The 24,489-nt window shown below is 37.3% G+C and overlaps 1 protein-coding gene across 2 annotated transcripts; it reads left to right on the top strand.

Annotated features, from left to right (window-relative positions):
* Positions 1 to 8,308: 8,308 nt before the first annotated feature.
* LOC121997218 (craniofacial development protein 1-like) lies at positions 8,309 to 24,286 on the top strand. 2 transcript variants are annotated; one of them, XM_042551515.1, is made up of 6 exons: positions 8,310 to 8,594; positions 9,118 to 9,178; positions 9,347 to 9,427; positions 10,075 to 10,199; positions 10,298 to 10,480; positions 23,645 to 24,286. In XM_042551515.1, the coding sequence occupies exons 3-6, from the start codon at positions 9,376 to 9,378 to the stop codon at positions 24,014 to 24,016; spliced, it is 732 nt and encodes a 243-aa protein (XP_042407449.1). In that variant the 5' UTR covers positions 8,310 to 8,594; positions 9,118 to 9,178; positions 9,347 to 9,375; the 3' UTR covers positions 24,017 to 24,286. The 2 variants fall into 2 exon arrangements, with proteins under 2 accessions (XP_042407448.1, XP_042407449.1); XM_042551514.1 differs by lacking the exon at positions 9,118 to 9,178 and having other exon boundaries at positions 8,309 to 8,594.
* Positions 24,287 to 24,489: the final 203 nt, after the last annotated feature.

Below are 24,489 nucleotides of genomic sequence, written 5' to 3'. Positions count from 1 at the left end.
GCCTAGGCGGCTTAGATGCTGGTCTGGTGCCTAACTAGCGCCTAGCGAATTTTAGAACCTTGCAAGTGTAGGATCGAAAATGCTAGAGAGGGGTGAATAGCGCTCATGGTTTTGTTTCATGTTTTCCATAAAAAATATCTAGTATAGAGACACAACGGAAAGTAAGAAAGAAGAATAATGACACCAAAGTTTTTTACTTGGTTCAGAGCTTGTGGTGACTCTTACTCCAAGTCCTACATGTGAGAGTGCTTTTGTTGGTTAATCTACTAATAAATCCGAATATTACAAATACAAAGAGATATTAATTTAAGTGTAGTAAATGAAATTATAGTGACAACTAAAGAATTGAAGTTGCGAGCTTTCGGTCATCGGAGCAACATTACAGTGTCGTAGAGTCATCTTTTGAGCGGCGTGTAAGAGAGAATATTGTTGGAATTAGTGTCCTTGAGGTGTTGGTTGTGTTAGAGTGTATACTAAAAGCCTAGCTTTTTGTAAACATTTATTTTTGAAATAAAGAATCACATTTGTCAAATGTCTACATTTATATACTAAGTGTAGTTGTTCAATTAATTTATATTGTAGATAACATGGTGTGTGGTGTCACACACAGAAGATCATGTTATCAGTTCCTTATAAATTAATAAATAGTAGCTCACGACTAAGATGGATAGGAACAAACCATTGGAATAGTCGTAGTGTAATTTGGTATTAGTTTATCTTGACTATAAAATTACACTAATACACTCTGAGTGTATTGAGCAGGACCATTTGAGGTAGTTTCTTTTTATACTGACTATATAAAAGAACAATACCTCTGCTATTATGGAAGTGTATACTCTTAATCATGATATAATAACAAGCATATATACTTAATATTTATTTCTTTAATTTATCAAAGGGTGTGATTTAGTTCGTTAAATCAATAGGCCCGATAAGTTGAGAAATAATATTATTTATATGGTGTGTTGTTGATTATAGAATGGAACTGTGTCCTAGAAATCTAAGTTGATGATGTCCCCTTGAGGAGCTCATAAAGAGTGTCATGTAAACCCTGCAGGTTGACTTAGTCCGACATGACAATGAAGTTGAGTGGTACTACTCTTGGAGCTAGATATTAATTAAGTGAGTTGTCAATAACTCATTTAATTAGTGGACATTCTATATCTTAAACACAGGGAGACTAACACACTCATGATAAGAAGGAGCCCATATAGTAATATGAGATTGATGCGGTAGTTCAATAATAATTCTTTAGTGGTATGAGTTATTATTGATAAACTCGAGTTGGGTGTTCGGGGCGAACACGGGAAGCTCAAGTTCATCGGGAGACCAAAACCAATTCCTCCTCTCGGTCCCTATCGTAGCCTCTTATTTATAAAATCTTATACCCACCTAAACTTAACTTCTTACCCACCTTAAGGTGGTCGGCCAAGCTTAGCTTGGAGCCCAAGCTAGGGTCGGCCAAACCAAGGTTAGATGGGATTAAGTGGTGGTCGACCCTAGCTTGGAACCCAAGCTAAAGTGGCCGACCACAATTAAAATAAAAGGGATTTTAATTTTTTTTAAATCTTTCCTTATGTGGAAGCCATGATTTAAAAGAGAGTTTTAAAATTAAATTTTTTCTTTTATAGTTTCTACAAAGGATTAAGAGAAAGGTTTGATATCTTTCCTTATTTATAGTTAAAAGGAGGATTTTAATTTTTGAAAAAACTTTCCTTTTTGAAATCATCCACATGTTTTAATAGAGATATTTTAATTTATAAAAGTTTCCTTTTATAACCAACCATGAAGGGAATTTTTAAAAGAGAAATTTTTATTTTAAAAAATTTCCGAAAACAAATTAGGAAGTTTTAATTTTGTGTTTAAAACTTTCCTTATTTGGAGGATTTGTAGGGGTCGGTCATAAGATGGATTAAGAGGAAATTTTAATTAAATTTTCCTTATTAGTCATTGGCAAGGAAAATAAGGAAGTTTTAATTATGTCTAAAACTTTCCTTATTTGCCAAGACCAAGGAATATAAAAGAGAGGGTAGAGGTGCCTCACTTAACAACACATCTATTATTCCTCTCCTCTCTTCCTTGGTGGTGGCCGACCCTCATCCTTCCTCTCCTCCTTTTCTTCTTCTTTGGTGGCCGGCAGCATCAATCCCTTGGAGCTTGGTTGGTGGCCAGATTTAGCTTAGAGAAGAAGTAAACAAAGGAGGATTTGTTTCTTAGCATCCCTTGGAGCTTGGTTGGTGGCCAAAGTTCTTTATCTCAAGGAGATTGTTGGTGGGTAAAACTTGCAAGGAGAAGAAGGAGGCTTGGGTGGATTCTCATCTCGGTAGATAGTTACCCACACGACGTCCAAGATAAGAAGAGGAATACGACAGAAGATCATGAGGTCTATAAGCTACAAAGAAAGGTTGTTCCGCATCATACTAGTTTTCTTTGTATGAATTTTGAAATACCAAACACAAGAGGCTAACGATTCTAGGTTTCGAATTTATGATTCGATTTTGTGTTTCTTTTGTTTTTCGATCTTGTGATTCAATTGTTCTTAATGGTTAAACCTAGGGTTGCTATAAGGAGATTAAATATTGAATTTTGTTGAAAGGCTACGTCTAGGAAGTGGTAGATAATCCCATACCCAAGAAGGCCTAGTGCCTCGCCATGTTTAACCTAGAAGTCATCTCTGAAATAAATATTTAATCAAATTTGTAACATAGGTGGATTTAGATTAATAATATTAAGTATCGTTTGCAATCCAAGTCTAAACCTCTAAGAACAGATAAGTTGAATTTGGAATCAATAATGTTAAGTTCTGTTTGCAATTCCAAATTTAATTTCTAAAGAACACAATAGGTTATTAGGAAAGGTTCAAGACTTGTATAAAATTTTTGTATAGGGGAACCAGTACGATATTCTGAGTAGTAACCAACAGGTTGAACCCTCTTTTTAAAGCCCTGTCTGGGCGCCTGGACTGGTCCTCGGGCACCCCCATTAAGCTAACATGGTTGCACCTCGTTGAAAGTTTATCCAACTCTGGGCGCCTGGACCCGTTAGGGCACTTGGATTGTGGCGTAGGCTGGCCAATTTGTGTGTGCCACTGCAACGCTTATTAGTCGCTCGTTTAGTGCCTGGACCCCGGTCGGGCGCCTGAATGACCAAGTGCCCAGATGTTCGAGTGCTTGGACCATGTTCGAGTGCCTAGACCACTTTTTTCAAGTCAGCTTCCAACTTCATTATTTTGCGTCACAATGTTAGAAAAGAATAGACATTATATAATTTTGACAGTCTTGGGACAGTCTGATTCTGACTTTGACTTTGGATTTCTTAGAAACCTTAGGTCAAACTTGTAGGATCGTAAAGCCGCTAAAGGGGGGGTGAATATTGATCTTAGAAAATTTTGAATTAAAATGAGTTATGCAGCAGAATAAAGAATACGGAGAAAGAGAAACCAAGAGCTAACACAAGTAGTTTTTTATTTGGTTCGGAGCCTTCGATGACTCCTACTCCAAGGTCCGCACTCATCAAGTGCTTTCGTTGGGCAATTCACTAATAGTTCGAATGATTATAACATTTAAGAACAAGAACTATAAAAAAATGTTATCGACAATAGGGAAAGTAAATAGATCTTGATCGCCGATTGTCATAGGAACTTTTCTAGAGCATCGTAGGAATGAAAGTCGCAATAGATGTTGTTCTGAAGCTATTGGTTAAGGCCCTTTTATAGGCCCATTTCGGGCGCCTAGATAGTAGCTTTTCTGGTTGGGCGTCTGGATCAACTTCGGGCGCTTAGACCACGCGGGTGCCTACGACACCGACCCGGGCAACACTCGTCCGGGGGCCCGGAACCCTTCCAGGCGCCCAGACTCTCTTTTTTCAGCCCTTGAATTCCTGCAAAAAAGAGTTAGTCCAGTCAAATAAAAATATATTTATCCTGCAGAATAGAGTTAGCACAATATTAATAAAATAGGAGTGATAATTAGATCTTGTCTCATTGAGACCAGAATCTAGTCAAGGTCTCAACTGAGGTTTCTCAAATGGACCTAAGTTAGATCGACGCTTACAATTCCCTCAACTGGGAATGTGTCCTCATTGGATCACTCATCCAGTTACTTATCTTTACTTACTACTTGTAGTCGCTTGATTTGCCTTTAATCCATCAGGTCTTCCCGCTAGTTGTTAGGTCTCGTGGACCCAACTGAACTTCGACTGGTTGTCAGGTCCCACGGACCCAACCAGACTTCCCGCCATATATCGGGTCCCATGGACCTATTTGGACTTCACACCAGCTATCAGGTTTCATGGACCTAGTTGGATTTCAGCCTGATGTCAGGTCCTTCAGATCTGTCAACTCTTGCGCACTTAGTAAAGCAATTAGCCCACAAAACACTCTAACTTTAATCTACTTGTTATTCATCAAAATCTGAGTTAGATCATTAGCGCAAATTGCATCAACAGAACTGACACATATTGTTTTCCCTCTATGGGGAACACGTCCTCACCTACTTCTTTTAAGAGAGTTTACCTGATGCCAAACTGATCCTTCAGCCTGTTTGGACTTTTGCTCAGCATCCGAGACTTCAAGACTTTCTGCTGGACACCTGAACCTCGACCTGTCCAGTCTTTCGTCTGGTGTCCGCCACCACTAGGACTTTCACCTAGTGCCTGTAACTCCTAGGACTTTCACCTAGTGTCCTCGACCCTAGAATTTTTGCCTAACGTCCTCGACCTACCAAGACTTTATCCAGCCCCATGGAAGAGGACCTCCTTGCCTAACCATAATTATGACTTTTCACCTGGCTAGTGTTCACTAGGACTTTTTTTGTCTATCCTCAACTAGGACTTTCGCCTTGCCTAAGATCACTTAGGACTTTCTCCTATACTTATTTAGACTTGTTAGAATAACAACAAACCTTAACTTTGAACATTTTGTCATTATCAAAACTTAGGTTCGATCTAGTGTTTCCTACACCAACAACAAATAACGGAAAATAACTCAAATAACTCGAAAAGACATTCAAACTTGAGTGAGACCGGCTGCCAGGACCTCTGAGTGAAATGACACATCCTACCTGCTAACCTAGAAGTCAAAGAAAAGCGAGGGATAATGAGTACAATGACTAAATGAGTATAAGAAAGATAATGCATGAACAATATAGTATAAGAGATTAAAGGAAGTAGTCTTAGGTAATAATACTTATTATAAAATTAAGAGTATCGATATAATCATATGCTAATAAAAGCATAAACAACTATATAACCCTCTATTAACCTGCTTAGCCAGGTATAGTAGTAAATCGGGAGTACATATAGTACATTCAAAACCACCTATATAAAATAAATACATAACAAGTATATAACAAGTCTTGATTGCGCGTAACACATGCTACCACGAATGAGTCTCATGAATAGTTAAGATATATAAATAGTCACTATTTGAGGGAGAATGGTCTACTATGGATGTTCCCGTGTGTGGACAACATGAGATAGCTATCTAACTTCTTAGCCACTAACTGTAGGAGAAATGCTTTATCACGAATGGTCCTATGGATAGTCAGAGTATGTAAACTATTATTGTCTGTGGGATAACGCTCTACTACATATAGTCCTATGGGTAGACAAGAGATATAAGTGACCACTATATACGGGAGAATACTCTATCATGGACAAGGTATATATGCATCTATCTACCTACGGACTGCGGGGGTGAACATGTTACCACGGATGTTCCTGTGGACAGTTAAGATATACAAGCATATAAACTAATAATGACAAGTAAGTAGTAACAATCACATCCAAAGAGTAAACTTTGCTAATTACACCATAGTCTAATAATATTGTGCGTATATAAATAATTAAGCATGAAGAATAATGAGACTCCATAGCAAGGACAAATAATAAAATATCAAACTTGAACCGATCTAGAATAGAGTTAGGATAAGCAAATAAGTATTGCCAAATTAATAATATAAATCATGCACTAAAGATAAAGGTCTAAAAGAAGTCAAAGAGAGATCTACCCACCTCATTGTAGGCCATTTTAACTGTCTTCAAGTGGCTAGCGCATGAGGTATTACCATCATGAGATCTGGGGTTCGAATCTTAGTAAAATCGAGGTAAATGCCTCCCTTATGTGCTAGTCACTATTCCAAAAACTAGTAGCCGTCCGTGATTTACCTCCTCCGTGTTGATCCTGGGACGGGTTGACGGGGGCGCTGGGGACGAACATATTTACCTTTTGCTACCATTTTAACTGTCTTCAAGTCAAAGGTCTACCTCGAGTTCGAGTAATCAATTAGATTTCTTGTTTGTATAATAGAAATTGCTTAATTGAATGAAGATCTATCCATCAATTTATTGAATTACGATTTAATTAATCAATAATTAAATCAGTAAATTAATTAATTCAGTGAGTGATATAATTAATTTACCTATCATTACATTATACAATTAATTATTCTATTACTTCATTAATTAGTAAAATGCATTAATTATCTAATTTAATTACTCTACGTATAATTCAGTCTAACCGTTAATCATTCTACAAGGTTATTACTTAGCCAATTTAATCCATTAATGCATTAGTTAATTAACTAATTAATCCATTAATTAAATCAGCCAATTAAGTGGTAACTTATTTAAATAGCACCACAATTAATTAATTACTCAAATACATAAATATACAAATAATTAGTTATAACAATTTATCAACTTATCAGCTAAATAATTAATCCTGTTAACCAAATGGTAAGTAATTAACTCGTTAACAAGGAGTATTAATTCAATTATTCCACACTTACATGACTCCATTTGAGTTGATATGATTGATCAGGAATTAACCATTAATTAATCAACCACTTAATCTTAATCTGGTATCGTAGTATGAACAATAGTCTCAATCCCTTAACCATAAGTTAATGGATCATTAATCCATCCCAAATTTCCAATTAAGTCCTACATTTTAGCATAGCTCAAATCAAATAAATCTCATTGTTACTGTAGTTACTAGCGGTGGTTCTTGGCACGAATTCAGGAGAATAGTGGCAGCTTTGCCGACGGGTTGCAGCATTGCACGACCGGGCGGTAGGAGGGATGGTATCCAATCAACCAGCAACGATGATGCGTGGTGGCAATATTGGGACAGCGGCTGCTGACCGACCGACGACAGTCGTGATTGCTCATGATGGTTTTACTCTCAAGACAAAAGGCGACACGCTACTGGTCGCTCCGGCGGTGGAGTGAATCGGCGGAACAACATCGAGAGTGTGTATGGGAGGGTGGTGGAGGAGACCACGACAGTCCCGGGGGCAACGCTTGTTCGCAGCGGCGTTTGCTTCTGCTTGGCCAGCTGATGGCCGACAACGACATTGGGGGTGGAGAGGGACGACCAGCGGTGGGAGGCGGCGATAATGACACACGGTGAGGTGACGGGTCGCGCAAGAGAGTACGGTACGGGAGAGGGGAAGGGAATCGACGAAGAAGGAATTAAAAGCTTAGGGTACATTTGATTTGCACGTTTTTCATTTTCATTTTCTGAAAGATGGGGTGTTTGGTAAGCGCGTTTTCCATTTTCATTTTCTGGAAAACGCACGTTTTCTGAAAAACGGTGTTTGGTTTGCGTTTTTCGCGCGCATTTTCTAAAAAATTGGCTATCGTTTTCTAAAAAAACAGATAATGACAAAAAGTCGTTTTCTGTTTTTTAGAAAACGCGCGTTTTTCAGAAAATAAAAATAAAAACGGTGCAAATCAAACACACCCTATTTTCTAAAAAATAGAAAATGACCTTTAGACATTCTCTATTTTTTCTAAAAATTACTATATATTTTTTTTAAAAAACAGACAATACAAATCAAATACTATTTTTTAAAAACACACATTTAAAAAAAAAAAATAGCAAACGCACAAATCAAACATACCCTTATATTTTTAATTTTCAAACTTAGGGTTAAGTTTCAATCAACTCCCCTAATTGATATATCCAATAAAATATACTTAAAAATTTATTTTATATATATATATATATACTAAAATTTAAATACATCATTTATATGCTAAAATTTAAATCTCATGATTACTAGCTATCAGTAGAATGATAAAATATGAAAAAAAATATTTAGACCCGTCAAATTTTAATATTATAATTTAATATAATAATACTTTATATTTTAACAACCGCAGTCTATAATAACTAAGAAGAAAATGGACAGGTGAATTATACGGAATATCAGTCTCACGATTCGACCCTCAATTTTCAATCTCTGACAATTCACGATGCCGTGAGGGGCGACACTCGCGTAATCGGGCATCAGAAAGTCGAGGCTCGAGGCAGTAACCCAAAACCGATCCGCTTCTCCATCATCAGGAGGGGTAGAAGAAGCGCCTGCAGTCGTTCGATGAGAGATTTTGACGGTTACTACAAATCCCTCAATTTCTTCTACTATCCGACGGAGCCGTACCACTGCCACGCGGTTCTTCGATCCGGCTCCTCGATATCTTTGCTCTTGCCCTCGCTGTTCCTCCCTCTCTCTCTGCTCTTCCTTACCTTCACTGCTCGTTCTCGACTTCGCTCTCTCATCCCTTCGTAATGGCGTCTCCCGGTGAATCAGGTGCGCTCACTGCCCCTTCGGGCTTCTAACATTAGTTGCTTAAATTTCTCTTTCCAGACTTGGATCTCGATTTATTCATGGGGATTTACAATTTCTATTAACATCCTGATGGCAATCTATAAATTTTCAAGAATACAGGTCCAAAGTTTGTGTGTATCATGCCCTTCTTGTATTCTTATTCCCCCCTACTTCACATCATGCTTTTCTGATCACTGCAGTCGGATCTCTAGAAAATAAATCTGATTGATGAAGTGGGCAAATTTGGCATCTTTCTTGACTTTTTTCTAGAATTTGGGCTTAAATTTGAAGCTCAGACTGGGCTTTTTTATGTGCTGAATTAAGGTGGAACAAGGTCTGATTTAAACTATGAAAAACTTACAAGTAAAAAAAAAAAATAGTAATAATGATTACTTACAAGTAGTTTCGATCATTTTAGTGTTTATCGTTTCCTCACTGTATAATTTGGGTCCTCCGTTGTTTGAAAAATCTTGAATTGTGTTTGTTATACCTTCTTAATGTGCAGCAATGCTATGGTGATAAACTTGTTTGACTGTTTTGACAAACTGGTACAGTTATTTCACATGGTAATCTCGATACAACACACTGCCTGGACAATGTTGTTTTAAGTGCTTTAATTCTTCCTTCTGACTGCTATTGAAGTTTGTTCTGTCATACCACTGCTAGATGGGTAAAGTTATTTCTCTTATTATAAAACTCATGAGCATCTAATGTTAATCAAGTACATACTGTAGGAAGCAGAATATGTACTTCAGACGAAGCTATGCAGAATCAGGCTGAACCTCCCAGTTTGCAGGAGCAACACGATGATAGTGGTAAGTCCGTGAGAAATATGTATTTAGTTATCCTACGTTGCTGATGTGAAAAATTATAGGACTGTGATATAATCTGTCATACTTTACAGTTTAGGATGTTGGTCAGTGAGGAAAAAACACAAAAAGTTAGTGTAGCATTTTAAAAATTCTTAGATAGGCTTATGAAGTTGCTCAAAAACACAGAAACAGTGATCCTACTATTTGGGAGTAATTAGGTGCATCTCTAATAGATGATAAAATAATAAAAATATATTAAGATCTTATGCACGTTCAAATGCTACTAATAAATGGTATAGCTAGAAGCCTAGAACACATGCAATTGGTGAGAATTAAAGGTGTGATGACATTGAGAGACCAAAGAAAACATAAGGTTAAGTAATTAAATGGTTTGGAACATTTCAATGTTACAAATAGCATTACATAGGCTTAGTGGAGAGATAAGATCCATTCAGTTGACCAAAGCATTTAAAACTAACATGATTTGATGATGACGATGACCACATGTTTTGCAATATGTGCTTGTTCCCCATTTCCATTCATACTTCTGTTAACTTGTGCTGTACCACAGTCATTTAGTTATATTAGTTCAATAAAGTTGTGCTTCTTTTACAAGTATAGGACTTGACACATTTTGGTTTTGATTTCAGATAGAAAAGCTCGCATTGAGGAAGTTTGGAAGAAAATGAACAGTGGGATGCCCCTCAAGGACCTCAAATCCTTAGTGAATAAGCCCAATTCAACTGGAAGTATAAAGACAAAAACAACAACTCCTGTAATGATGCTAATGTTTCTTTGCCATCTAATCTCAAAGTGAATTTATTCCAATTTTTCCTAACTTCCAATTGCTCTTCTTTTATTGGGATCTCATAGAGCTGGATGTTCCGACTTGGAATTGCACCTGCAAAGGCACCAGCTGCTACATCAACGCTGGGAAAGAGACCAGAAAGCTCATTTAATGGATCAATGGAAGAAGCTAAGAAACTTGCAGCAGCTGCTCTTTTGGCTGCCAAGGATGCTGGATTATCTACAATTGCTGGAAGGGGAAAAGTTGAAGTATGCATATTTTCTCTATTCTGCATTTTGAGGTACTAGTAAGCGATTCCATGCAGCAGCTCGTCAGTTAACAACATAGTGCCAAGGTGGTTGGTGCGAGTCTAAGCGGGGACTTAGGTGGCCTACATTGGAATATTATTAAAATATGGTTACGTATATATCATATTACAAGAACAAATACTAAAACCACTAAACACACAACCACAAAATATATACAATTAATAGAAAAAATCACAATTAAACATAAAATTCTTAATGATACATCAATGTTGCAGGAAAACACATAGCGAATTCAAATTAATGTCATAACTACAATATCTAAATATAGAAAAGATTACTAGTGTGATACACTCAAGTTTGTAATAAAATAACTTTAAGTGAATAATGATGAGCAGGAATCAAGTCTAGTCCTCTCTAAGAGGAGAAAAGGACAGCCCGGTGCATGAAACTTCTACCAATGTGGGATACACAATCTTATCTAACTTTGCAAGAGGTTGTTTCTAAACTCGAACCCGTGACCTCTACGTCATATGACAACAACTTTACTTATGTGCCATAGGCTCCTCTCTAAGCTGAAAAAAGCTATCAAAAAAGTCCTAATTTAATTCCCTTCTGATCACCCTCCTCTCTTTCTTCCTTAGAATTAATCTCTTCTTCTATAAAGGGACCAACTAGTTTCAAGTTTCTTCTTACTTGAGAAAGCTCATTAGCCCTTAGTCTTCTGCAATTATATCCCATGTCAAGCTTGATCCAATAACTATTTCTTCTTACATCTTCATTCACCTAATTTCTAGTGAAATCTTTTTGACTCTAAAAGAGCCTATCTCTTCTCATTTTTGCAATTCTTCAAGCTTGCATTAAATTGGACATATATTAGATTATTTATCTTCTTCACAAATAGTCCTTCTGACCACTTGATATAGTGCTACTAGTGTCAGAATCAGTGTTGAAGGTGTGCCAAAAGAGGAGAAAGTGCTAGTGTCGGAGGAAGAGGAACAAGAGGAATATGAGTGTCAGAGGTGTGTAGGAAGGGAGCGCTAGTATTGGAGGAAGAGAAAGGAGAAGATGAAGAACTTAGAGAAAGAGAAAGAAGAGAAGTAGGGGAAGTGTACGTAGATATTTCAGTATGGCTAGAGGAGGAGGTGCTGCTTTAGTTTCAACACCAAGGAGGAGGAAGCTAGGTTTGGCGAGAGGAAGCCCTGAACCATGAATCACGTGCTGGCCGATGGGTAGAATGAAAAATTTTGTTGATATGGTAATGTAAAGAAGGAATTAAATCATTATAATAGGCAACCCTTGAAGAAAAATAAATTGAAGATAATTCCAAATTAGCACTTCAACAATACAAGGAAACAAATTAAAGTATAAAGTGACGGTAATAATTAGAGATTTGATTTGTTTGTTATTTGCTAATTAGCAGCGTTTAAAATCTCATTCTGTGCCATTCGGCACGGATGGATTTTACCGTTCTATTACGGGAATGAAACTGGCACCCGTACACGGTAATTTCGAGTGTCATCACGTGCATCATGCGGGACAGATGGAATCGAGCGCCCGTCGCGCAACAACATGCGCGAGAAGGAATCGAAAACGTGACAGATTAATTAAAAGAAACCTATATAAAGCCAGGGAGGTGCTCGCTTGGTTGCGCCTATATAAACCTATATTCCGACGGCTACAACACAGCTATTAAAGGTGCTCGCTTGGTCGCGCCTACGAGCAAGGCATGGTTGGGCAAGCCTCTTGTGCCTAGGTAGTGATCTAGACACATTGCTTGAAAGAAATGTGCTTAAGTGCGTGCCTTGTGAGAGGCGATTGGCACGTTTGAGGCATGATTTTTCTCGCCTGATTAAAGCAAGATGTATGGATGCCAATCAGGTCCCAAAACACTTTTAAAGCCCAACCCATGCCTTTAATTAGCCTTTTTATTAATTACGTAGCATACATGCAACACTTATTTCTATGTGTGACATTGTCGATTCTATTTCTTTGGATAAGATAGACGTAGCAATGAATGGTTAATGGGGGATTAAATGATAGCACTGATGATGAAAATGATTTAGTATTTGATGATGTCAGTTTGACTCGGAGTGCAGTTGCGGTACATTTTTAGATCTTGGGCTTCATTTTCTTCAAAGGAAGTAAGGGCAACTATATCAAAAACAAGGAAGATAAGATCTTCTACAAGTCAATTTTTTGATGAAGACGAGGAAAAAATTGGTATTGAGGAAATTGATGAAGATTCAACTTCGGTCGAACACAAATATGAAACATTGGCGATAATGATAATTATATGACTGAGGAAGATGATGAAAATTTTAATGATTTAGATATTTGAATTTTTTTTCTTTAATTTGAATTATGCATATAACGAATTTATTTGCTAGTGAATTTTATATTTACATTATTGTTTAATATTTTATGGATTATAGTTTTGTTAGTGAAATATTTTGATAAAAATTCCCTATATATATATTTGAATTGTAAAAATTTATACCAGTGCTTTTCTTGGATAAGGCATGTGCTTCACCTTGTGTCGTGCGCCTTAGACCTTACAACACCTATGCGCTTTTGGGTGTTTCACGCCTTAAATAACTATGTTACAATAGTTCATGCAATGTGAGTTCCAAGAGGCTTTGTTCCTTTCATTTGAGTTTTAAATCTTGCTATCCATTAGTGAGGTAAACTAAAGCTCGCTTCAAAGAGTGAATTCCTGAAGTGAATGAGTTTGAGCCTTGAATTGTAGCTAAAATAACAATGGCATGACGCCCCTTCGATCGAGGGATTTGCTGCTCATATTGAAATCATTTATGACAAACTTGGAGTAGATTAAGAGGCATGGACTGCCTAACATAAGAGGAAAACTTATCCTTTTTCTTCTGAGTTCGAATGACGTTCATTCCATTCATTTCATGATTTGTTTGCTAGCAGAAGGGACTACTATAATTGCTAGGTTGGTGCTCTATTAAAAATTTGTTAGTTGGTATACGTCCCCGTTGAAAAGACTAGGAAGGAATATCTACTAAGGAAAGGAACAATTGAACTTTCTTTGGATAAAAGGAGTACTTGACCGCGGGAGCTATTGAGAAGGCAATGTATGACTCTAATAGAACTTTGACAATTGCTCTAGGAGATAGAGAGGGAAAGGGCACGAAATCCAACTTAAGCAAATGACTCGGGCTCGAATAAAACAATAGCTATGCATTAAGTATTAAAATTCTATTTCAACTCAATTACTCGTCTTGGGCACCAACACCCGCTTTAATTAGTTAATAGTTCGATCCGGTTATGTCACCTCTTTCTCCATAGTTCATTCTTTAAGAGGCACAAACACGAGCCTCTGATAAAAAGAGTATAAGATGAAGTTGGATTTCCAATAGAGCTCGAGGTAAGTAGCAACGTCTGAGATATCAAGGAGTCTATCAGTCTTACTTCTTAAATTCCCTTGGCTTAGTGAGTATAAGATGTTTCGGTATTTTTCTAAGATTAGTAATTCCCTTGGCTTAGTGAGTATAAGATGTTTCAGTATTTTTCTAAGATTAGTTGTTTTCCCTAGCTCCCCAATAGGGTACATAGAGGAAGCAAACTTAAAGTAAGGGGGCGATCATAGGTTTAGAATAAATGGCCCAAAGCACGATTGTTATTGTGCTTGATTGTTAATGTTAGGGAGAGGGACAATTTGCTCAACTGTTAGGAAGGGGGATGATCGTATGTTCACAGGTAGAGTGAATGTCCCAAAGTCATTCATGACTATTGTTGGACTTTACCGTTAATGTTAGGGCATCCTAAGATGACTCGGTCGTTAGGGGGAGAGAGAGGGGCACCCCTTTTGATTAGCTCGATCGTTAGGGCATACGTAAGGATAAACTCGACTCTCAAGGAGAGAGTGGAATGACTAGTAGTAGAGTGAATGACCCAAAGCCATTCATGATTGTTGTTGGGCTCAACCAATAGTGTTAGGGAGACGGACGATTGTGCTTGAGCATTAGGGTGCGTTTGATTTAAGTTATTATACAAAACCTTGATTACATGAGGGAACTAAGGTTATGGAGAATAAAACATAACTTTAATGTTATTTGGTTCAACTTAGGTTATGCAGCCACCTAATTTAACATTTACTAATTTACCCTTGTCATTGACGTTTTGTCGTGGAACCAAGACCATACATCACTGCTCCCCGCAATCCCTTCGTCTTCTGGGGCCTCCTCTTCTTCATTTATTCCTCATCCGATGATAGTAGTGACGACGGAGCCAAGGGGAGGAGTAGGCGGAAGTCAAGGGCAGCGAAGATCTCCCTTTCCATGCGGAGGAGCAGGCAAAGAAGTTGAGGTCGAGAGCGCCGAGCCACCTCTGCCTTCGCTGTCGGATGAGCCCCCTCAGAGAAAGTATAATCGTAACTATTTCACCAAGCTCCCCGCATTACAATCCAGCCCGCTCAAGAACTCAAAAGAAACACAGATCGAAAAATCATACCTTTATAAACCAAAATTGTCAACAAAAGTAGACAGAAAAAAGAGAGAGAGAGGGAGAATACTAGTCAAGTTGGCAAAAGACGATTGCGCTCACCTAGCACCCCCGCCAATTTGTCCTAGGGCCAACATGAAGGAGGTAAATCACGGGTGACTACTTGCCCTTGGAATAGTGATTGACACATGAGGGACCGCTGCTAGGAGAATACTAGTCAAGGTTACTCAAGACGAGGTATTCTGGGCGGCGGTGTTACCAGCTACAGCAAGAGGAATGCCGTGAGGAACGCCGAGATGCCCACCCTAGAGCTCTTCCCCCTTATTGCACACAACAGAGTCCGAACCTATCCTCCGCAGCACTCCACCCGAGGATCAAGGGTGGGATCAAGAGGACCTAGCTACAACGAAAGGTGAAGGGTGGTGGAACAGAGAAAGTGTTGAGTGTGTGCCAGAGAAGAGAATACCTTTCCATGTGGAGGAGCAGGCGGGATGACATTGCGTCGCATGGGGGCAAAGACGATTTGCGTGGGGGCGTCATTGGGGGTGATGATGATCTGTTCCTCCACCTGTGTCACGTCGTGTGGGGACGTCGTTATAATTTTTTTTGTTAACCCTCGGAATCACACAAAACCTATGAATTTCGAGGTAATTAGATTTCGGATTTTTACCCCCATTTGTGATATGGCAGCATGTTTCATTACTTGAGAATCACCCATTACCTGAACCAAACAGGGTTAAACAATATAACCTTAAGTCGATGACCAAGGTTATCAACGATAACCCCAAATCAAACACACCCTTAGTGTATCTGTAATGATGGGCTTGACTGTTAGGGAGAGAGAGGGACTACTAATAGAAGAGTGAATGGTCCAAAACCATTTACCACTTTTGCTAGGTTAAACTGATAAGGGCATCCATAAGGATAAGCTTGATCATTAGGGAGAGAGAGACGCCTTTTGTTGGGCTCAAGCACTTTTTTCCACTGGTACTATGATAGAAGGAATGGATTCAGTGGGGATGGGAAAAGAATCCAAAGCAGAAGCCACAGGCACAAGAAAAGAACTTTGATATGCTACAACTGACTTATAACTAAGATTGAGCTGTCCAGTGAGAAAGCTTTCCATGTGAGTAAATTCCTATTGTTGCTGAAGTTGATTAAGAGACTCGGGGTCGTACGGGAAGTTCATATGCTGTGCGAGGTTTGAGTCCAACTCCTTTTGTTCCATCCTTATCCATATGTTCTTAGGTCTTTATGGAAAGAGGTACTCTTCTTTATACTCTTTCTATTCATTATTCACCGTATAGTAATCATGCATCTTCAATGAGGGCTTCTTAACTTGAGTCTCCTTAGTTCTTTTGTGAAAGTGGATCGAGAAAGCACCGCCTAGTAGATCTTCATCTCGAGTGGATTATGGTCCCACTTAGCCGGTCAACGGTTTCCCTAAGATCCTTTCCTAAAAGCTCTTGAATACACTTAAGAAAGGAGTTAAATTGAAGTGCAAGTCGAAGAAACATCTATATGCTCAACACATGCTACTATGCAACTCAAGTAGCTACTTAAGATAGGCACCAACTTACATAAGAGGGGCACGAAGTGAAAAAATTAAATATGTGCCCAACCCAAACTCATGGGAACCTTCACCATCACTCGATCTACATACAATTTAATAGCACCAACTTAACAATGAAAGTCTCAAGTGCATCCTGATCCTTTGAATGAGATCAATGCTTCTGTTGTTATTGGGCGTCTAGACCAAGTTTGCACTCAACTCATTTCCCAAAGCCATTGTTATCACATATTCAACCTACAGTTGCGAATGGTTTTGAGCCATTCACTCTACTCCTAACGGTCGAGCTATCCAATGATACCTCTCCTTTGATTCGAATATCTAGATGTTATAACGTTCCTCGCACTCCACCATCACTCTCCAAGGCAAGGGCAGAAGCTTAACTATTTAATGTGTCCCAAGAAAGCCAACTTCAGGTATTAGATCTAAAGCATAGGCACCAAACTTTCTTCTATATATAATCAATCCCGAGAAATTTCTCATAGGGAAGATGAAACCATAAGACTCTTGGGAAGGCGGATTCACAGGGAGAAGGTATTGAACCTTACATATAATCAATTATTATTTTATTTCTAATTATTTGCCAACATTTGGATTCACGACTATTTTCATAATCTTTTATCATAATTTTAAAATAATTTTTAATTATCATTTTTTGTAGTATTTTTTTCAATAAACCTGTTAGCAATAATATATTTCTGATAAAATCATAACCAATAAATCCAATAAAAAATAAATAACTAGTAAGTTTATCTGACTGAGCTAAAAGGCCTCACCAATGGTATACAATAATACAATGTTCTTGCAAATAAATATTGACTACACATGACCCCTCGCGATCACATCGTCTCGTGGGTGGTGAGGTACTCTAGTATAATACTACTTAGAGTTTTTGCTTTTTAATATTTCTAATCCACTAAAAAGTAAATAATTAAAGTCAATATCTTCAAAATACAATAACGTTAGCTAATGTATGGGGTTAAAGCCTTCATCAGCGATATATAATAATATAGTGCCCTTGTGCATATAAATCGTGACCACGTGCGACCTCTCACTACCACATTCCCTTGTGGGCGATAACATACTCTGGTATAAGGCTAGACTTCTCACTTTTTATTTTTTTTCATTTAAAATCATTATTGTTTTACTATATATGTTTACATCCTATTAATTGTGCTCAGAGTTTATATGCTATTAGTTAGTCTAAATGACCAACCTAAATTGAATTACTCTTTTATTACCAGTTATGCTAATTTACTATATATTAATATGTGGTTGTTATGTATCAGCTATAAAACATAAAATACAAGTATCATATCCACTAAGTAGTATAAAAGGTGAGCAATTCTAAGGGTTAAGCACCAAGAGAAGAGTAAATTAAAGCATCTATTTTAATTTTTAAAACAACTCATGAAAAGTGGCAATTATTCAACACCTAATAGATTACTTTATCTTAAAACTCATTCCACTATTTTTAATCCCCTTTTTTAAAAACAGTTACACAAGCACATGAGTAATCATTTTATCTATTTTTCATGCTCAATAAATTATGTAGTGAGTTAAAGGATAGAATTTACCCACATCTATGTATAGTAAAAAACTCTGTCAACAAATCAACATGCTTCACTCAAATTTGTATCTCAATCGAAGATCCTCCAATCCGGCACAAGTTGAACTCCACAAAATGCCCCTAAAACACCTCCAAAATCCTCACCAAGGGACATGGGCTGCTGGAAATATCCTTGCACCCGCTGCCACAAATTGAAAAATACTACCACAACACCAAAACAATGAAAAAGAACTAAAAAATCCGCACCTTATGCACTCCCTGGAAACAATTAATGTTGCTAGTGATCTCTACGACCAAAATTCATAGATGGGGATGCTGGATACTCTTGCAATCTCTGCACAATCAAGGAGCACTTCACATGATTTGAACATCTTTGTATCATTTTTCAGCAGAGCAGCGTTGTGTTTATAGATCAGGTAGGTGGTTTATTAGCAACCTTGAGAATTAATATTTAAGCATGGACAAAGAAACAACACACAAAAGATAGCACTATTTATCAGAGAGACAACCTGAACTTAGCACTGTGATTGGATGGAGAAGAGAAAACTGTATCTAAATGGAGAAGAGAAATCTGTGTGTGTGAGAGGTAAAAGGTGGGGCGTTTGGAAGATAAGCAGGGAGCAGCTGTTTGGAGCAGTTGCTGCAACAGGAGGAAAAGGAAGGTAAGGAAAGGGAAGGAGGAAGGAAGAGGTGGGCGGTGTCACTCATTGCAGATGTGAGGGTTTGCTGCGAACTTGCAATGATTGTGCATGAGGGAGTGAGAACGTGGGACAAAAGAGAGAGAATAAAGAATATAACTCAGAAAAATTTCTAATCGCTCAACAGGATTGAATTGGGTTATTCCAACTTAAAAATTTGATTTCAGTCATAAATTGGTCAAAACAAATCCAAATTAACTTTAGTTTGAACCTATGTGATTTAATCACCATGTCTACTTGACGGGTTCAATCCGAACTCATTTCGACTTTACTCAACTCCCAAATCAAATTTAGATCTGGTTCAATTTATTGTCCTAATTTTAATGATATTAATATCTGTAAAAATAAAATAAGTAAATAAATAAATATATAAATTTTAAAATGTGGGAAAATTAAATGAAAATTCAGTATCTAACACGACATATGACACATCTTATGTGTCGCACCTGAATGACTTGACTAAACTATCTCTTTAAGTGAGCTAGTGGGCAAGCCTATATAAGAATGAGTTGTGTCTAGAATCCTCACAGCAATGAGCTTCTAAGTACTTAAACTAGAGTCGACATTAGTCAAGATAAGCCTTGATCTAGTTTCACCCTTAACCAAGAAACCCTTGGAATGGATACTCCTCACCCAGGAACACCATTAATTGTGCTTGACTTACTCTAATTTATGAAGATCATCTTGGGTAAACTACCATCGTTGCTAGATACCATTTAGTCAACAATTACAATACAAGATAATGAATAACTTCTAGATGCCACCTTGAGTCATGGAAATAATCTTTTGCAATGCATGGTAAGACTGCATACGATAGATCTATTGTGGTATGATTTATCCCAAGTAGAGTTTTATGCACTGAGCTGTCCTTTACTCAACTCACCTTTAAAGATAAGGATAAAATTTTATGTGAGAAGATTATTACTTAAGAGAGCTTTCACTCTGGAACTTTGTACACGAAAGTAAAAGAATTACAAAAGAGAAAGCTTGGAGAGTAAGCAATTTAGCAAAGTATCTTTCCTATGAATTAATGTACATTTTGTAGCCAACATGCCTTCTATTTATGGCCTTCACCTAATCCTTCAAGCTGCCGCTAGAAACTTCTATTCTATCATAGATCATTGCTCCTTAGCATTAGTCGACTGGTTGCAGACGACTATTAGCCGATTGCTCAGTCGAATGGCACAAATAGGAGTAAAGAGTGAGCTTCTATTCCATTGATCGTGGGTTAATTGCCCAATAAATCTACTCAAGTATCAATCCATTGCAATTTAAGTTTTAGTCCATTGGAGCACTGACTAAGCCACTTCTAAGACTTTGATCCGAGTCTAATCTAGCCTTTGATTGCCCCAATATACATGTGCACTCACATTTAGCGTTACACAACAAATCTATCAAGTCTGGAGAATAACCTTCTCTATGACAGCTTGAGGTCTTCCTTTTCTGCTATGCTTTCGATTAACCTTGACCTGTTGGACTTTTTCTTGTCAAGCATCCGATCAACTTTACTCGTCTTGCCAAACATCTAAACAAACTTACTTATATGCCCGGAATTCCTTTTGTCAAATATTCGGTCAATCTTGATTTGTCGAGACTTTTTACCATCGTGTGATCTACACCTGCACATTTGTTACAATTTGTCAAATACATGATCTAAGTTAATTCTTTGCCATATATCAAAATTAATTATTCTAACACACTAGCGTCCAATGAAGATGATGTGCCTACATTAGCAATAAATGCAATCCCCTTTTTCTTATTTGACCTTTATTCAATGGGCTTGGCCTCATGAAGCTTCATATTTGTAAACATTTCCTCCAATGTGCTTGCTCCTAAATTCTTAGACATTAAATAAACTTCTTGAAAATCCATTAATTGCATTCCTAACATGTCAGTCAGTGACCTCCACTTTAATAGACATTAGCACATTTTCTAACTACTTGAATCTTAATGTATTTGACCTGCAGTCTCATCATTCTTCATCTTGGATGTATTACGTTGTGTGCTTAAGAGATTTCACTTGGTTAGCTTTGACTCACATGTCCCTTTTCATGTACACTAATAATCTTATCCGAAAAAAATCCTTGTCACTATAGTATTTCCTTGCTTTATCCAATGTCTCTTTTGGAAGGTCATATTGATTCATAACATGCTTTTCCATTGGCCATCGATCTTAATATGGTCTAAATTTGTCTATTGGTGGTTTGTAGCTCTTTTTATTTGCTACCACCATATTGAAATATCTGGCAGTAGGTCTTCTATGTTTTCCAAGAAATGAAATCTCTATCAAAAGTGGGTCGATAACTGATCATTGCACTTTGACTGTGGATTCAAGTTCTTAAACAACTACTTTGATATTCAATGTTGGAATGTGATGGGTTGACTTTGGGGGGGGGGGGGAGGGAGCTAAGTGGATATCTGATTTATTATCTTTGTAATTTACAAAAGTGTAATTGTTAAATGACAAATGCATGTGTCTGATGATCAAAGTGATAAATATGTAGTAGAAATAGATAAATACTTAATGCACATGATGCTAATAACACAGTATAACGCGGTTCAATAAGATTTGTGCTTGTGTGATGCTTAAAGTGCTAAATATGTTGTGGGAAAACAAAATAAACAACAAGTGCAGATGATGCTACCAAGAGAGTATTAACATGGTTCAGATACCAGTCCAATTCCATGGCTTATGATGCATTCTATGTTTATTCAGAATGACTTCACTAAGCCATTTCTTTAAGAGAGGCAATAAGACAAACCTCTACAACACTACAAGAATTAATGATATGCTGGTAAAATCCTCACAACCACAACCAAATACAAATGAGAACAAAAATACAATGCAAATGTTTTCTCATTGTTACTTCTTGATTGCTTGGATGAGCACTAAAATCTTAGTCGGGTCCTTATAGCCCTTGTAGAAGTTCTCATGAAACAGTATTTCAGCACCCTTCAATGACTCGTTTGAAGTTATTTTTATAAGGTTGTTGTTGGTCCCCTTTATTGTCGACTGCCGTTTAATGTGATTAGTCAAGTTTTCGTTGTTGTAACTTTTCATCGATGACTCAATTACAGCTCATCTTGCGGACATGAATCAAAACAAATAGAAACTCATTCATCCTGTTTCTGCCTGAATCAACTGCATAGTCAACTGTTTCATTAGTCAACTGCTAATGCATGTGTCGCCAAAATCTCATATTTGATTAAACCACAATTTTGTGGTCTTAGGTTCGTTAGTTGATTGTCATTGTATTCTAGCCTTATCAAGGCTAGATCTATGTCATACAAAGAGACTTCACACCTCTTGGGCTTCCTCGTTTGCCTAGTGCACGTCGACCTTAACTTACTAGGACTTTTAACCTTGCTTGGAGATCTATTCTCCATGGCTTCCCTTGCCTAGAGACTTCTCGTCTATAAGACTTCACTTATCTAGAGTTCACTCCTTTGGGATTTCAATCTTGCATGACATCTTACCAACCTTGATGTGTAGGCTTAACTATTGCCAAACATTTGATCTTCCTTGATCTATTTGGACTTCCAGCTGCTTGACATCTAGTCTTCACAATCTCAATGGTTAGTACTTCCATTGCAAAGCATTTGACCTACTTAGATTTCGTGCCTAACATTTAGTTATCATCAACCTACTAGATATTAGGTCCCCCTTGCCCAACTTGGACTTTCTCTGTCAACAACTGTTGAATTTCTCTGTTTGCCAACTTCCTATTAGATTTTCCCATCCATCGAGATCTATGGGACTTTTATTAATGTCGACTTCCCAAATGCCAACACTTATTTGACTTTCTTATGATCAATACTTGTTGGATTTTTTAAATGCATTACCTATTGTATTTTTTTCGATTGCCAAGTGTCTTGTCAACTTCAACCCATTTGGTTTTCTTCCAAGTCTAAGTATCCGATCAACTTTAACCTTTTTGACATCATCAACAATAAAATTGCACAAACATCAATATACAAATCTTGGTCAATTTGAAAGTTACAACTTTGTTGACACACTACTAAAATATAGAAAAAATGTGTTTCACGGGTAACAGTGAGTTAAGGGTCGTCTTTATCTTTTTTGAGCCTCCAACAACTAAAGATAAACCACAAACCTAAGACAATCTATTAAATACCCTTTAGGGCTTGATGAAGCTTTCTTAGTTAACATGTAGAAGCTAAATTCTATCAACAATCGATCTATGCTCAAAATAAACCTAAAATTACAATATCAATCCTACATACACCTAAAGTCTTTGAGTCCACTTTGAAGTTTAATGACCATCTTCAAGTGTAACTTCCTCATGGCTCACCACTTGACCCAAGATCTCCACATGTCTTTCACCCTTTATTATCCTCATCTCAGAGTGAGCTCAGGGATAGATCAACTTGTAGGACATAAAAACATTTATTTTATTATTTTGTTTGAGTTGCTTAAGAGTGTTAGGGACTGCTGCCTAGTATCTTATTCCATTGTCAGTAGATGAACGACTTTGATTGTATCTTGGGGTGCAGGACCGAATCAAACCCATGCAATGGCTGAATTTGTCATTAGGAATTGTTTATTTAATTTTATGTTTTATTAATTGTTTTAAACATTTTGTTGTTGGAATTATTTTGACTATATGTTTAATCACTTGGTTGACTTTTGTTATGTGCAAAATTGTCTCCATATTTCCATAAAACTTTGTTGAAATTGATCCTTTAAATAGAAAACAGATGTAGAGAATTAATACCGACTGAAAGGATTTTTTATGCTCCTATTGAAAGTGATAATTAAATAAATTTTTGAATAACTGCAAACAATGGCTTACTGATATTTCTGTCAGGAGATTTATAACGTATCTCTTCTTTTCCACTAGATCACTGAGGTACGGGACTTTGCTGGTGAGGAAATCGAGGTTAAGAAATTAGTTGGTGCTGACTCTGAGGCATCTGAGAAGGCTAGAGCATCTAGCACTCCTCCAACTGCATTGGACACTGTTCTAGAGCAGATAAAGAAAAAAACTAAGCTCAGTGTCCTTGATAAGACCAAAAAGGATTGGAATGAGTTTAAGGATGAGAACAAGGGTTTGGAAGAGGAGCTAGATGCCTACAAGAAGAGCTCAAATCAGTATCTGGACAAGGTTTCTTTCTTAGAGAGAACTGACCTTAGAGAATTTGAAAGAGAGAGGGATGCTCGGCTCACATTACAGGCGAGGAGGAGGACAGATATGAGAGAGGATGATTTGTGATGCATCTATCTACTACATATTGATTACTAGAAGTTTTATTTTGTCTCCATTAGCAACCAAAAGAAATCATTGGAATCAGCATTAAGTCTGCAAAAGGAGAGCATGGTTTTTCTCTATTTTCTCGGTTACAATAGCTTTGCTTTAATCGTCATTATACCTGCAGTTGTGTTGTAAGGCAACAGTTTGAAATCCAAGGTACAACAAAGATGACATGCGACTGCTTGGTTGCTCTGGAACTTGTTATATTCAATGGCAAAAAATTGTGACAAAGTCGATGTGTAATCTGAGTCTTTTCCGTCTCTTCTCGTTGCTGTGGAACTTTTGAGCTATTTTTGATGGCAAAGAGAGAAAAATTTGTGGCAAACAATCTTTGCTGGTTCAGTATGAAGTTTGTAGCTACAAATTTGAGATGTCTAGCTAACTAGTTGTCGAACCCCATAAAATTGATTTGTTATGTTTGTTTAATTTTTTTT

Source organism: Zingiber officinale, chromosome 6A (genome assembly GCF_018446385.1).
Source record: "Zingiber officinale cultivar Zhangliang chromosome 6A, Zo_v1.1, whole genome shotgun sequence".
In the NCBI taxonomy this organism is placed as follows: Eukaryota; Viridiplantae; Streptophyta; class Magnoliopsida; order Zingiberales; family Zingiberaceae; genus Zingiber; species Zingiber officinale.
The sequence above is the reverse complement of the archived record's forward strand: the minus strand, read 5'-3'. Positions and strand labels throughout refer to the sequence as shown.

Coding starts and splice junctions, on each gene's coding strand:
- LOC121997218 (XM_042551514.1), top strand. CDS start 8,573: ATGGCGTCTCCCGGTGAATCAG. Junction 8,595..9,346: donor GGCGTCTCCCGGTGAATCAG/GTGCGCTCACTG, acceptor TACATACTGTAG/GAAGCAGAATATGTACTTCA. Junction 9,428..10,074: donor GGAGCAACACGATGATAGTG/GTAAGTCCGTGA, acceptor TTTTGATTTCAG/ATAGAAAAGCTCGCATTGAG.